Here is a 16099-nt window from a genome sequence, read left to right on the forward strand (position 1 = left end):
AAGTTTTATGAATCCTGTTTCAGACACTCCTTCTGTGATAGTTTTTTAACAGTTTTTTAAAGAAGACTTTTGACTCTCACTTGTCTATTCACCAGATTTCCTGGGTCGCACTGAAGTTCCAGTGGCAAAAATTCGAACAGAACAGGAAAGCAAAGGCCCTACAACCCGCCGACTGCTGCTGCATGAGGTCCCCACTGGGGAGGTCTGGGTGCGCTTTGACCTGCAGCTTTTTGAGCAAAAAACTCTCCTGTAGGGGCCTTAGGGATCTGCCCACCAGGCTGGGGCTGGAGAAGATAGCCGGTGCTGCCCCTGAGCTGGCGGAGCGTCGCGCCGCTTCATCCATCACAAGGCCACGCATGCTGGGGCCTCTATTTTATCGCACACTAAATCGCTAGCAATCTATGCAAACATGACCTTCCCTATAAATAAACCAAACCCCATAGCACAGTGCCTTGTATTAGTGTTAACATGTTCGGCTGTGTTTAGATGCCAGGATTTCCATTTTCAGGGCTATAAAAAGTATTATGTGGAAATGAGGCATCAGACCACCAGACGTTACCACTTGGTTGAATGTGTCCACTGTGGGTGGTTTGGGTGACGCTGTAACCATTTCACACCACGTGACCTCCGCTGGGTCACAGCCACTCAGGAGGTGAAGGACTGGGAAGAAATGCAGCCTCAGCGTGGGAACAGCCTGATTACGGAAATAGTGTCCACTTGTGCACTGAATAAAAACAGAAACTTGATCATTTTATTCCTGATTAGATTTTATCATTCTCTGCTGAGACAATATAGTTTGAAATCTAAGGGGGAAAGCTTGATTTACTTTAAATACTGTGAACTCTAATGATGCAGAAAATATTTTTCAACGTTAATTTTCTGAAGTATAAATTATTTATGTAAATTCCTTGTTTTTGCATATGTCATAGGACATGCATCTTTAAGCTTTATCATTGCCAATATGTACAGAAAGAGAATAAAAATATAAGTTTATGAATGTAACTTCAAAGCCTGACTGATTTACTTTCTATGTGAAAGGCTTTTAAAAGGTAATTTCAGGGGCTGCTTGTAATGAATCAGGACAGAATGTGGCGGGGGAGTAGTCAGTCAGGAGACCCCAGAGCCTCGTCTTGACTGCCATTGACTTGCTCTGTGACTCTGGTCACTTTACCTACTGTTTCTGGGGCTTGGTTTCTTTGATGGCTAGAATGGATGATCTCTGTGGGAGCTAGAGCGTTCCCTTTTGAGTGCCTCTGTTTGCCTAGCTGAGTAAACCCTCAGGGGTAACTTAGCCATGAAGAAAATGCACAAGTATTAAAAATCATCAGCAGGTCCCTCAGCCCCTCCAGCTCCAGAAGCACCTGTCTCCCTCCCCCTGCCCCCATGCTGTCAGAGACACATCCACACCTGTCAGAGCTGTTTACTTAGCCTCTGGATTTTGAAATGTGAACTCTGTCTTGAACACTGATAAAAATAAGGTCTTTCTTACACACTAAATCCCTGGGTTAATGAGTACAACTGGGAAAAGATCTGCCTTTTGGAACGAATCACACAGGCTACAGAAGCCCTGATTTCTCAGGGAGCAGGTGTTCTCTAGCAGCTATAAGGAAGGATTCAAATGTCCCCACACCATAGCCCCTGTTTCTGCCTAAACATAATCACTGGACAAAGAAAAACTGGAAAACAATTCAGAATATTCAAGGAAAAAAAATCCATCATTCCAGGTATTGATCCTGGGCACTGATGGGCTAAAACACAGACCTAAAAGGAATACGCCCCAGTGTCAAAGGAAGAGACGCTCAATATCTGAACCCAGACAATTAAGAATGTTGCTCAATTTAGGGAAAGTCTGGCTGCTCAGGCTCAGCCGCACTGAGCAAAGCAAACTGCTGATCTTCTACAGGGTTCTGAGACTCGAGCTGTGTTGGTTATGGAGGCAGGTGTGGGCTGATGTTCACAAGTCTGCCTCTGACCAGCTGACTTTCAAAGCATACAGCTGCCACTGATGTCAGGCAGGCTTAAAACCAGTCCTGGGATTACCTGTGACCATAGCTATAGGATAATCCTTTCCTGGGACTGTGGGACTTCCTCACTGGGATGAACTGTGGCTAGTGCCATGTCTCCATGTCTAGATATGTTAGCATTCTTGTGGGACTCAGGACAGAGGAGCCTGCAAGAGGTGAGTCAGACAACTATGAAGTTACAGAGGATAGTTAATGGCAGTACTTCCAGCAACTCCAGTCACCCCCTTTGATGGAGGAACATGGCACTGCTCCTTAAGAAGTCACATCCTCTCCTGACAAAAACGGTAGCCTGATTTTCTGAAGGGCGAGGAAGGGACTACCTTACACTACCTACCCCTCCAGGGGAAAGACTGAGTGGCTGGAGGAGAGCCCAGCAAGCCCCTCCTGTGCTCTTCAGGATCAGGGTGCCCAGGCGGGCACGCCGGACAGCTCCACGCTCTGAAAGGGGACCCAAATTCTGAGCAGTCTAACATCACAAAGTCAGAGTGGCTTCGAGGAGATCGAGTACCCTGGTGAATGACCATGTGCTTTGGCACCAGAGGGACTGGACGTGGGATAGAGAACACCGCCACTTTCAAACCGTGCAGCTGACCTGGAGCGAGTTAGCAAACCTCTGAGCTTTGTGTAATGGAAGGTGATAATACTACCTTGCTGGGAAATTTTTTAAATGAATACACAGTACCTCACGCAGTTCCCGATTCACAAGGAGAGCTCAATAAACAGTAACTTATTATTCGGATATTCCTCAATTTAGGGAAAGTCTGGCTGGTCAGGCTGAGCTGCATTGAGCAAAGCAAACTGATCTTCTATTTCTTTCTTCTGTTTTTCCATTTCTGGAGAGAAAAAATGTTGGCAACGTTTTAACTGTTGTAGAGACACTGCAAAGTAAAGGTCAGCAAAGCTTTGTTACAAATGGCCCCTTATGGGGCACAGTTCCGGGGGCCCAGGACCTCTGCTGTCATCACTCTTCTTTCCACGGGCTGTGACCTCTGCCTCTGCTGGCCTTCCCCACCTACCCAGGATCTGGGTCTGTGCCGTCTGGTTCCTAAAACCTATTGACAGAAGAGCTGAGTGTAGGGTGGGGAAGAGGGGCTCACGAGACAGGGAGGAACTTCCCGGCTGATTCCAACTGACACTCATCTTCCGGGCAGCTTCCCAGCCAGCCCTCCCCTCACCTTACCCTCACTCTATCTGGGGTGTGCACCTCTCAGACAGGGCTTCCCGTGTCTCTGGACTCCACACAGCACTAACTTTCTGTGGTGTGGGAGAGATGACCAGCTCTCCATGAGACGCCAGCTCTCCCTGCCACTGTGCTCTGAGCAGCAGGGACTACTCTTCCCAGCACCCCCTGCCCCCTGCAGTTAGGGGCCGCCTTGTGACTTGGTCCTGGGGGCCCCCCTACACCCCCAGGCCAGACGTCCTCCATGACCTCTTCCCTTTTCAGTTTGACAGGAATGAATTCCTGGGGCAAGCTTAGCAGCCAGGTGCTGGAGATGAGAAATGTTCCTACAGCCAGGCGCCCTAAAGACTGCATGAAAGAGGGACAGCCTGCCAACCTGCTGACCCACCGGCTCCGGTACAGGAGCAAAAAATAAACTTCCAGTGTACGTAACCCACGCTCCACTTTTTGATCTCTTGGGAGCAACAGTTAGGCTGCCCTACCGTAAGGGCCTGGCTGACCACAGTCACGTTCAAACCTGACTGAGGGGCTGGCTCCCCGTGCTCTCAGACAGAAATACGCTCAGAGGTAACTTACCACATGAGAGGCATCCGTTTCTCTCTGGACAGACAGGAGAACAACGGGATTGGGTAGGAGTTGGGTCACAAAATACCTATCTAACAAGGTTTTTAAGCTAGAGAAAAGGACAGCCCCTCGCGCTTTGTGTGTGGTGGAGGGAAGCAGCCAGGCTGGTGAGTGAAAGAAGAGATGCAAAAATCTACGGTTCGCTCAGAACGGCAGGAAGCTACTACCTACCAAGTGCCCGAAGCCCTCCCTAGAAGCGTCCCAACCCTCAGGCTTCAGGGTACAGGTTGTGGGAGAGAGGATGGAAGGGGAAATAGACCGTGAGCTGTCAGCTGTACCAACCAGGGTGTGAGCTCTGGGTAGGAAATCTGTGCATGGAAATTTCCTGCATGTAAAGGCCCTTCACATAAACTATCATTTTGCACTAATTTTTTAGTATAAATTTCATTTCAAAAGATTCCCACCTGTTGTGACCAAACTATGGAGAACAAAATTTTTGGTCTGGTTTGGATGTAATAAGCAGTAAATGGTAGGAAAATGGCAGGAGAGCAAAAACTCAGAAAAAAAGAGCTGAGGATATCCTAGAGGGAAGATCCCCTCTGGCCAGGTTTTCTCTCACCTTATGAAGGGCACAATCTGTCCCCCAGAAGTGGGGTCCGGGGTCCCACAATCTCCTTTCTGAGCGTCTTCACCCAAGGCTCTCCTGCCAAAGGGTGCCCAGAAGAGACCCCACCACTTCTTCTGCATGAAATAAATCCTCCTTCTGCCTCCTCTTTCTCACTCCCTTCTTTGGCTACTACTGCCTGTTCTGCCCTCAGAGTCTGTCTGAGAGGAAGGGATTTGTCAATGGATTCTGGACTCTGTTTGCTATCTGTCGGATGTTACACAACTCTGCCATCCGAGCCCTGTTCCCCCCAGATCTCTGCTCACCAGACTCTTCTTTTCATGCTTTTTACTCCTGGCCAAGCTTCGAGGAATAAAACTGCCTTTCAGAAACAGTCTGACTTAGGTCACTAGTCGTTTTCTCTTTATCAGGCAGATATTTCTCTTCTGCACAGACAAGCTTTTCAGGACTGCAAAGAAAAGGAGAAAAAATTTACCTTAATTCAGTATAAACAGAATTGTACCATTCAATAACTGTCTGAAAATTAAGTTAAGGAACTCAATACTCACTTGATGAAAAAGAGAGACTGAGAAAACATCACTTTGTGGCCGTCAATCAGTCTGCGCCACCCACACCTCTGCTGCTGCCACTCTTAGGCAGTAAGTCACGTGACCTTCTCAGGCTGTGGCAGAGGCCCCTGACCCAGAGCCTCAGGCCCTAGAGCTGTAATTGGGACAGAGGGGCTCCAGGCAGCTTTAGAGGGCTCAGACCAGAAAGGCAGCACCAGGGCATCCATTTTCCAGGACATGCACAAGAAAGCAGAGAAAGAGAAAGGAAGCAGTTCACAAAGAGAAGCTATGACGAATGCCACACAGTCCCAAAGAGGAAAGGACTGGCCTCATGGTCTCTCAAGTGGCCTGGCTATCTTCCTGACTGCTATGGTCTGAATGTTTGTGTCCCCCCAAAATTCAGATGTTGAAACACAACCCCCAATGTGATGTTATTAGGAGGTGAGGCGTTTGGGAGGTGATTAGGTCATGAGGGCAGAGACCTCATAAATGGGATTAGTGACCTTATAAAACAGGCCTAAGAGAGTTCCCTCACCCCTTCCACAGTGTCAACCAGAAAGCAGGTCCTTACCAGACACTGAATCTGCTGGCACCTTGATCTTGGACTTCCCTGCCTCCACAACTGAGAGAAATGTATTTCTGTCATTTATAAGCCACCCAGTCTCGTATCCTGTTATAGCAGCCTGAACAGACAGAGACACTGACTGTGGCTTCCATGACAGACTGATGCTTTCTAACATACCCAGGCCCCCTTGCCTTTTTTTTTTTAACTTGACAAGGACTCTGCTTTTTGTAATCAAACTGTCTCTAACATAGCCACCTTGCTCTTAAGTCCTTTTCTTACTTTACTGAACAGCCACCTGAAGCACCTCCAGGAGTGTCCTCTCAGAATGTTTCCCAGGGCTGTCTCCACTCCTGCCCTGGGAAGCCCAGGCCTATCTAGAGAAATCACCGCCTCCTTCATTCCTCCATTCCTGCCTTCCTTCCTTTACTCATCATACAATGTTCCAGCTAAGCATTTACTCATCAATGTTCCCAGAAGCATTTACTCATCATACAATGTTCCAGCTAAGTGCTGGGAGCACCAAGATAAGTTAGCAGCCCCTGCCCTCAAGGGGCTTGCTGTAGAGGCAAGAGGCAAATGGGGGAGTAGAGGTACTTCATCGTGTGATAATCCTCTCAAGTGCTGACTTGACCCAGATATTTCTGTGCTTTAGTATATTTCTTTTCTTTAGGGAGTGGGGATTTTTTAGAAGAAGCCAGAAAAGGTGGCAGGATTCAGAGGGCACCTTATGTGCTATGTTGAGTCTGGACATTATTGGAAGGGTTATGGGAAGCTACTGAAGGGTTTTCTGTTGGGGAGGGTTGATCACTTCAAAAAGATGGAAAGGTAGAGAGTCCATCAGAAGAGACAGACCCAAGCGCAGAATACCAGTTAAGGAGCTATGACCGTCTATAAAGGCTGAGGAGCCAGAGAAGGGAGATGAGGAAATAAAGCAATATAAAGTCTTTGTCTTGCTAGGGGATGGGGAGTTATATAATTATTGACATTTAAATAAAAATATTTGTTAAAACTGATAAAGAAACCATGAAACCAGAAATAGAACATAAAACTTCCAAATCACAAGAAAACAAAGTAGTGTTGTTCATTCCAGCAAAACTCAGGATGGGGGATAAAAAGGAAACACCAAGAAAACACAACAGGGCTTTTTCTTTTTTTTCTTTCTCTCTCTCTTTCTTCCTCTCTTTCTTTCTCTCTTTTATAATTTTTTTTTTGTAGAATTTATAAGTCTGCACAGACTGACACTCCTGCTGCAAAAACTAGAGAAAAATAAAAAGAATTCACCTCCTTCCGGCCCCACAAAATTCATACTTTAAAGTCTTTGGACAGCAGTGTAAACAATTCCAGAGAAGAAAGAGCCCTTCCAGAATGAGCTGGCAATCTCTGGCTACTTTGTCCCCTGGGAGCTTTGGCCAACATCAGGTAGCAGGGACTGACTCCTCCATGCCCCCGGCGTACCTCTGGTGGATCTTTCCTCCCAGGCCTGGTGCTGTCCTTGAAAGTGAGTAGTCAACCTTGTTCTGAACACCACCCCACCCTGCGGAGGGGGGATCAAACCAGGGCACTTGAAAGAGGTCCCTCAGGCCCTGAATATAGACAGCCTTCCCCAAAACCCATCTGAAAAAGAACCAAATAAAATGCTAGAACTATAAAAATAAAACAATTGAAAATAAGAACTCAGTGGGTGGGTTTAACAACATATTATTAGACACAATTGAAGAGATAATTAGTAAAAATACCTAGTATCAAATATGGGGCAACAAAAAGGATGGGAAATACACAAGAAAGGGTAAGAGACAGGGAGTACAATGAGAAAATCTAAAATATGTTTAACTGGAGTACCAGAAAGAAAGTAGAGAATATGGCAGAGGTAACCATCAAAGAGAAAATGAATGAGAACTTCCCAGAACTGACTAAAGATATCACTTTACAGATACAAAAAGACCCATGAATCCTGAGTAGGATAAATAAAAAGAAATCCGCATCTAGAAACATCATGGAAAACTACTAAAATCAAAGACAACAAGAAAATCTTAAAGGCATCCAGAAAAAAAAATAATTATCTTCAAAGGAACAACGGTAGGATGGGCAATTGAAAGAGCAAAAGACAGGGGGATATAATATTTGTTGAAAGAAAATATCTGCCAACCTAACATTCTTAATCCTGTGAGAACAGCCTTTAAGAATGAAAGTAAAAAAAAAATAAATAAAAAAAAATAAAAATAAATAAAAATTTAAAAAAAGTAATAAAAAAAATTTAAAAAAAAAAGAATGAAAGTGAAGTCTTGAAATGGCTACATACTGTGTGATTCCAACTATATGACATTCTGTAAAAGGCAAAACTATAGACACAGCAAAAAGACCTTTCCTGCATTTGCTACGAGTTTTGCTTCCCACAGGCCTTGCAGAAGCTGTGGGCTGCTCTCTTGGAACCACTCTGTGGAGACTGAAAGTCAGCTGGGGCAATCTGGCATACTGCCTGGCCTTCTCTAGTTCTTTAAAATTCTTTTAAGGTACATCGTTTTCCTACAGGAAGATAAAAATCTAAATCAACACTCTTAAAGTCAACTCCAGTCACTCTTGGGGTAGGAAATCACTTGACAATTGAAGTCTCTAAAGACAAAGCCCCATGATCACAAGTACCCATCTTATACTGAAAAATAGCCCTCCGCTCTTCATCCAACTCTTGCTGTCTTCTAAACAGAGGATCACAGAACGGTGGGACCGTAACCTGCGAGAACATGACTCTTTGAGGAGGCAAGTACAGTTTGTATTAAGCATTTTAAATCTGTCTGAAGCATTCGAGTGTGGCCTTACTCTATACCAACTCGGCTGAGAATAAGGACCCAGGAATAATGTCATACTGAGCAAGGGAAGCGTAAATGCCACCTGCCTCACACTAGGATATTTCACTGAGCCTTAAGTGGCTGAATGGAGCAAGGGCCACCCAAAGAGAAGACACATACTCCTGTTCAGAGTTCTACAGTATCACTGCATCAGTCAACAAATATCTGCTAATGTGACTGCGTGCTGCAACCCAGCAAGGTCCTGTCCTTGGGGATCTCTCAGTCTAGAACAGACAAGTCATAGACAACGACCACCTTGTCATGAGAGGCGTCAGCTCGGGTGCTTTAGGAGCACAAGGCAGAGCCCTAAGCCGGCTTGGGAGGAAGAGCGCCCCCTTGGGGGCTGACCACTGGTCTCTAAGGGCCCATGAGAACCGCGGGGCAGGAGAACATCAGTGTGCTGAGGGTCAGGGACCAGCTACAGAGGTCGTGGAGGAAGGTGATTTTCTCCTCCCCCATCCTAAGTATAGGCTTTAGACAGAGGGACTATTTCCCCTTGTTTACTTCCCCACACACTTGACCTTGACCCTTGCAAATTTGCAAGGACAACATCCACTGAATGAGGAGACAGCATAATGACTGCCCAACACAATACAGTGAGTCCCCCAGAGCCAAAAGAACCTTCCTATCTTCACAACCATGATCTGCCTTGGTTTTCGGGAGAAGCAAAAGAAACCACTTTTCTCTTCAGAGCCACACACGTTTTTTTAATGAATAGTATTATCAGATGGTCACTTTTGTTACACAGGAGTAAAAAACCTGAAACCTACATCTCAAAATTTTAAAGCCTATATTGTTGGTTTAAAATGTGAAGACTCATTACAAGTTCAACTACTGGCTCCCTGGGCGGCCTTTCTTGCATCCCTCCTTTCACCTCCCCTAGAAAGGAGCTCTCCCGGCGCTGGTTCTGTGACACTCTCATCACACTCACTGTCCACTTATCTTCCCCTACCTCCTGGGCTTCGAGTTTGCTGAATGTGAGTGGGTGGATGAATGAATGAATGGACGAATTATCACACACATGCAAGTGCCTTTTTCACAATGTCAATTCCCAAGCAGTCGAAATTACTTTGGGTTCCTAATCTAAAACTCAGAGGAAATGCTTTTGTGAATTTTTTTTTAATGAATGCAGAATAACTATGAGACTTCTAAAGTGACCAGGTTTTCCCCAACCCCAGAGCTTCTAAGAATAAATAGGTAAACGTAAGAAACTTACTTACCTTTCCATAATTTGAGTCCTTTTTTCTCATATAAAAAGGATTGTATACTTCAGGATCATAAGTCTCCAAATATAATTTCCTTTAAAAAAAAATAAGTACACTTAAGAGCAAAGCATTACATTTAAACGTGCTTTAGTATATTTCTTGTTTTTGCAAGATTCAAAAAAGCCAAATACTTTATTCCATTTCTTATATAAAATCATAGATTCAAAGGGTTGGAAGAAATCTCAGAAGTAATTGAGATTGCAGTGAGAGTCCACCACCTTCTGGGAGAAGTAATCATCCAGCTTTAGTCTCATGTCATCCACTAGCCTTGTTTGAGAACCTTCTGCTCCATTCTTGGTCATTCTAACCACCAGAAACCTTGTCCTTAAGACAGAGCTGAAGTCTGCCTTGTCACTGCCAGTTCTCCCCGTGAAGCAACACAAAACACAACTACTCTTCATCCACATGTCAGCCTTTTACAATATGTACTTAAAGGTTTCATTTCCTCTTGTATCGTCTCTGCCTTGGGCTAAATATGCTGTATTTCTTTCCACTTTTCCTCCTGTGAAGTGTTGTCCAGCTCCACCCTCTTCTAAAGGTTCTGTAACTGGTGACTATCCCCAGGTGGACAGGTTGGGCCTGATGCTTCCCACTCGAAGCACCGCCTCTCAATACAGCCTAAGAACTCAGATGGTTTCTTGGAAGCCAGCTCACACGGCTGACTCACACTGAATTTACTGTCATTTTAAATCACTTAGACTTCAACACATGGCTTTTCTAAGGCATGGCTTCCCCATCCTACACTTGTGTGATCACATTTCTGGGCATACTTGTAAGACGTTGCACTTTGGTTTCAAAGTGACCTGGATTCAACCTTGAGCTCTGTCTCTTAGGGCATTTAGGAAGAAGTAGTTAACATACACGTCCAGAAATTTTGCTCAGTAAATATACCTAAATACTCTAACATTCCAGTCAAACTACTCTAGATCTCTGCTAAATACCTGGAAATTTAGGTGGGCCTTAATGTCAAAAGAGGGTCCTGATCTCAAAGTTAAAATAGAAAACTCTTCCATAGAAGAAGCCAAAATTTTGTTCTTGTTTTGTAAAACCAAACTGAATAACAGAGGGTATAAACTGGTGATCCCTTCACCTCATGGTTGACTAACTCAACAGCCATGGAAACCGCTTCTCCTTTGCCCACAACCTATTAGAGAGATTGGAAAGGCACACACTCTTTCCTGGCTCTGCTTTTAGCTAGGACTTGGCATGTGACCCAGTTATGGCCAATAAGACCTGAGGGGAAATCTGCTAGGAGCTTCTGGGGACTCTTTTTGCTTCCTGATCACAAAGGATGAGATGAGGTGTAAGAAAAGGACCCCCTGGCATCATTTCTCACCCTTTCTTCCTGCCTTGAACACAGACCTAATACCTGGAGCTGTAAGCAACCAAATGTGCTTTCAAATGTGAGGGTGACGGGCAGAAACTGAAAATATTCAGGATAGCAGAATAGAACAACAGGAAAAACCCTGGATAATTAATGACATTGTTATGCCGCCAGAACCCACCATGAGACCACCTATCCCTCTATTTCTTATTAACCAATAAATGTTCTTATGGTTTAAGCCACTGTTATTCTATTAACATTTACCTAAAAGCATTCCTGATAAATCTAGTTCCAAATCAACACTTCTATTCCCTCTACCTGGAATTTCAGGTTTAAAAATGCAGTAGGTTGTATCACAGTTCCATGAATTCATCTTAAATACAAAAATAAATTTGAGACTCTTTGCATAAATAAAAATGCTGACCCAACTTTTCAAATAATGCTTCATTAAAAAAAAAACTCTCATGGGATTTCCCTGGTGGTCCAGTGGTGAAGACTCCGTGCTTCCACTGCAGGGGGCACGGGTTCCATCCCTAGCTGGGAAACTAAGATCCCACATACTACATGTCTTGTGGCATGGCCAAAATAAATAAAATAAATAAAAATAAAAACCCCATGCTCCAGTGATTCTAAAGCTGCCAAAAAAAAAAAAATTCTCATACCGTTTTATTTGTGTGCTTTAAAAAATATTCAGAATTCTCTTGTTTTTTCCAACCCTTTATATGAAATTACTTTTTCCATAATTCTCTGCTGAAGAGGCTTTGCAACATTTTCAGTCCATTTTTTATGTAACAACTCTTTTCTTCTTTCCTTAAAAACATCCAGATGCTGAAAATACGTATCCAATCTCTAAGGAAGTAATACAAACAAGGAAAACAAATTATTAAGAAGTTTTCCAGGCTTCCCTGGTGGCGCAGTGGTTGAGAGTCCGCCTGTCGATGCAGGGGACGTGGGTCTGTGCCCCGGTCCGGGAAGATCCCACATGCCGCGGAGCGGCTGCGCCCGTGAGCCATGGCTGCTGAGCCTGCGCGTCCGGAGCCTGGTGCTCCGCAACGGGAGAGACCACAACTGTGAGAGGCCCACGTATCGCAAAAAAAAAAAAAAAAAAAAAAAAAAAACTGAATTTTGGGCTTCCCTGTGGTGCAGTGGTTTAGAGTCCGCCTGCCGATGCAGGGGATACGGGTTCAAGCCCTGGTCTGGGAGGATCCCACATGCCGCGGAGCAACTGGGCCCGTGAGCCACAACTGCTGAGCCCACATGCCACAACTACTGAGCCCGTGTGCCACAACTATTCAAGCCCACGTGCCCAGAGCCCGTGCTCAGCAACAAGAGAAGCCGCCGCAATGAGAAGCCCACGCGCCGCGATGAAGAGTAGGCCCCGCTCGCCACAACTAGAGAAAGCCCGCGTGCAGCAACAGAGACCCAGCTCAGCCAAAAAAATAAATTAAATAAATAAATTTATTTTTTAAAAAAGAAGTTTTCCATTTATTTTCATTTGAATAAGCGGGGCGGGGGGGGGGGGAGAACACTTGTTCCCACTCCTCAGCTCTCAGCACATTCAGGCTGCAAAGTCATAGAATAAGATATTTGAAGAACAGTATAAATTTCAGAAAGAGAACCTGAGAGCACAGAGCAGAAAGAACCCATGAACAGTTCTACACCACAACTGTGCCTCCAGATTAAACCACATCCAAACCACTCCTAACTCAGAAAACTCCTGCTTCTTTTTAAGAATTCAAAGCATTCCCTGGTCACCATTCCATGTCTCCAGCCTTCATTATCAGTAAAGACTGTGATAAAAGTGGTAGAAGAAAAAGAGCCTAGACTTGCATCAGCACCTCTCTCTCTTTTATAAAGGAGGGTAAACCCACCTACCTCTTTTGATGCTCAAATGAGAATATATATAAACTTCCTTTATAAATTATAAGCCACAGTACAAATGTTAACGTATTATACACCAAATTTCAATCCCTCTCATTGAGATGAAAACGTCCTTAAATTTATTAATTCCATAGTGACGATCAGTACTGATTGGTCATTATCCTTAAATACTAATTCATCTCTTGTGGCTTTACATATTCCCACTGTGATGTAGGAACATATGAGAGAGGGGTAGATTTTAGGAAAGAATTTCTATTCAGTAACAGGACAAAGACGGGGAGCAGTTAGAACAATCTCTCAGATCCCTTAAGGATAGATCTGGGACTCCCAACCTCCTAGTGATTCTGCAAGGAGATGGCACAATCTCAGATCTATGTAGTATGAATGGGTGATTCAGAGGAGGTTCGTTCTCCCAGAAAAATGAATCTCTCTGACATGGTAACATCCTCTTGGCCACACTGCTCTGTATCACTCTTGCTTACCTAGAACACACTTGGAATCCACTCTCTGTACCCAACTCTTACCTTTGCAACATAATTTTCTCTAAATAATATCACGTATACAGCTTCATCAATGTCTTCTCTAGCCAATGCCTAAAATTACAGAATTAAATATTAGCATTTAGATCCTGAAGAAACAAACCAGTGACAAAATACAGTGTATTTTACCAATAGTTTGAGTGTAAATCTAACATCTGTACCTCAAAACATATTTTGTAACTTTTTATTATGGAAATTTTCAAACACAATTCTCCACGAACCCATCACCCAGGTTCAACAGTGATCAACTCAGAGTCGATCTTATTTCATCCAAATCCCTACTCACTCCCCTGCCCCCCACCCAGATTATTTTGAATCAAATCCCTTACATCACACCATTATTTTTAAAGTACCAAGAAAGCTTACTAATTAAAGGGATCCTCTATAAAATGAAGCCTCTTTATAGGCAGTCTGTAGGTGTGTTTTAAAAGCCCTTGAAGTTTCCTGACTTCTGCTAGGTCTCTTTATAAGTTAAAACCTATTTATAAGTCAAAACTACAGAAGTTTGATTTAGTTCAACGGGTCCAGAGCCAATTAGCTGGGAACTCCTGGCTGAGGACCAAGATGGTCTTACATCTAGGGACTTGCTGTTTCCATTATGAGCTTGGGTAAAGCTGATGCACTTAAATCCTTACTTTAGGGCTTTTCATTTGGATCAATATGAACTGATCTTCCAGCTTTTACTCTTACAGAACTAAGTAAGGACAAGTGGAAAGGCAATAAAAATTCAGCATCTGGAAGAGAAATTCTGTTACCTAATAGAATTATCTAGTGTAAAGTGATACAGGTTCTTAAAACTATGTTATTCAATCTCTGGCTCATCTTTCAGTTCTGCCACAACGAGTGCATCAAAATAAACTAAACCTCAAACTCAAATACCAAATCTGTGAATAAGAGAAATCTCAAAGCGCACACTTGTATTTTTACCGGTATATTTAACAGCTTCACATGAAATCTAAAGTGATATTCAGACAGCTAACTAGGGCCTTCTCCAAAATACAACCCTCTTGATAATGTAAACAGACTCTTGCTTTAAAATAAAGCCTTCTTACACTTATTTTAAGACGGAAATTGAAAAATCATGTAAAACAATTAAATGTTTTCCCCTAATACAACACAAATTTAGAATAAATCAATTTATCTGAAGTAGAAACATACACCGACAATCATCTTGAGAAATCACATTTTTTTAGCCATCCTATTAACATTATTAGCAAATGTTATACACACTATTGGGTGTATGTCAGATTTTTGAACCACTTTTTCTTCGTTTAAGGAAATAGTTTTTTTTTTTTTTTTTTTTTTTTAACATCTTTATTGGGGTATAATTGCTTTACAATGGTGTGTTAGTTTCTGCTTTATAACAAAGTGAATCAGTCATACATAAACATATGTTTTTGATAGCTCCTTCCTGGTGACTGTGCGCGCGCACACACGCACACGCACACGCACACACTCTCTCGCCACTCTTACTGCCACCACAGTAAAAGGGGTAAAACAGAAGAAATATCCTAGAGCTTCTCTCTATAAAATAATGAAACTTTATGAGAAAATCATTGCTTTACCAGACCCTGGAGTATCAAGAATTCACTGGCAAGCCCAGACCTGGCTTTCACCGCCTCTCCCGCAGGGCAGCTCAGGGACTGCTGTTTACCCACAGCCCGCCCTGTTGCTGTCCTGATGCTGCGGTGACCACGGGAAACACTACAACCACCCTGGGCCAAATGCGATCCCTGGCCATTCCCATTCGGCGAATTCTTTGAGAGCCAAGTTTATGCCAGGCGCTGTTCTAGTTCTGGGGAAAACAACTGTGATTAAGACACAACAGATCCTAATTTCAAGGGATTTATGTCCCACCACCCAAAGGCGGCCCCCAAATGCCACATTATTTTACCTCCATCAAAGCAACTGACTCGGGTTCTGGCCACTTTAATTGTTCTGGCCCAAAATGTTTATCATAGTTGGACATTTTCGTGGCAGCCATAAATAACAGAATCCCCGAAGGAAGAAAGAGTAAATTGAGGAGATAGGTGATTACAGTTGAAAAAGTGAGGTCTTTCAAATTCAGAAAGCAGTGTATCCTTGCTCTGCCACTTAATAGACTCGGTAAGTAAAATAAACAAAAAATAAACCCTCGGGTCCCCTAAACCTGTTTCAAAAAGGGGGTGATTAGGCTCCCCGACCCGTGGCCTTAAGGACCCAATCAGGCAACGCCTCAGGGTCTGCCCGGGGCTGGGCCCCCCTGGGCCACACCGCCGAGGGGCCACCGTGGGTGGTCACAGGCCTGGGCTGCCTTCTGCTCCCCACCTCGGGCTCTGCGCTCGGGGTGCTCTGGGGCCGGTGGCACGGCGACTCACTGTTCTGGGAGGGGAAGGGGAGCTCCTCTAAAAACAAATTAAAGCACTACGCTTAGACCCCAGCCCCTCTTCCCGCAAGCCCCCTACACCTCTCTCCACAGGGGGCGCAGAAAGGAAGGAGCCGCCCCCACCACCACCACCCCCCGCCACCGCTCGGGCTCGCCGCCACCCCGGCCTCTCCGTGCGACGTCCGCCAGGCCTTCAACCGTCCAATACGACACCACCCCAGGTTTTAGTTTAAAATATACATATATATAAATTTAGGTCATGTAAATTAATCCTAAAGAGAACTTACCATTTATCTGTATGATCCAGGGCAACAAGAAGAAGCGAGGATTGATTTTTAGTGCCCCTTTTGCCTAAGGAAAACAAAAGTCTCTCCTC

At 44.2% G+C, this 16099-nt stretch overlaps 2 protein-coding genes across 10 annotated transcripts in view; one reads left to right on the top strand and one right to left on the bottom strand.

The window, feature by feature from the left end:
- The window catches only part of ITSN2 (intersectin 2), a 160826-nt gene extending 160018 nt beyond the window's left edge, over positions 1-808 (top strand). For 8 of the 9 annotated variants that reach the window (XM_027113696.1, XM_027113702.1, XM_027113694.1 and 5 more), the window contains one exon: positions 96-808. In XM_027113696.1, the coding sequence (XP_026969497.1) occupies positions 96-253 (158 nt within the window). In that variant the 3' untranslated portion in view covers positions 254-808. The remainder of the gene's footprint in view (positions 1-95) is intronic. The other variant, XM_027113699.1, reaches the window with a different exon arrangement.
- A 2056-nt stretch (positions 809-2864) lies between these two features.
- On the bottom strand, positions 2865-16004 carry FAM228A (family with sequence similarity 228 member A). The gene is given in 12 exon segments (XM_027113717.1): positions 2865-3076; positions 4699-4723; positions 4725-4846; positions 7877-8005; positions 8007-8029; positions 8147-8234; positions 9570-9630; positions 9632-9648; positions 11601-11646; positions 11648-11787; positions 13344-13412; positions 15253-16004. Coding segments are annotated over 12 exon segments (942 nt in total). The 5' UTR covers positions 15343-16004; the 3' UTR covers positions 2865-2944.
- Positions 16005-16099: the final 95 nt, after the last annotated feature.

Source organism: Aethalodelphis obliquidens, unplaced genomic scaffold, assembly GCF_003676395.1.
Source record: "Aethalodelphis obliquidens isolate GAN/ISIS:26980383/991018 unplaced genomic scaffold, ASM367639v1 scaffold12, whole genome shotgun sequence".
Classification (NCBI taxonomy): domain Eukaryota; kingdom Metazoa; phylum Chordata; class Mammalia; order Artiodactyla; family Delphinidae; genus Aethalodelphis; species Aethalodelphis obliquidens.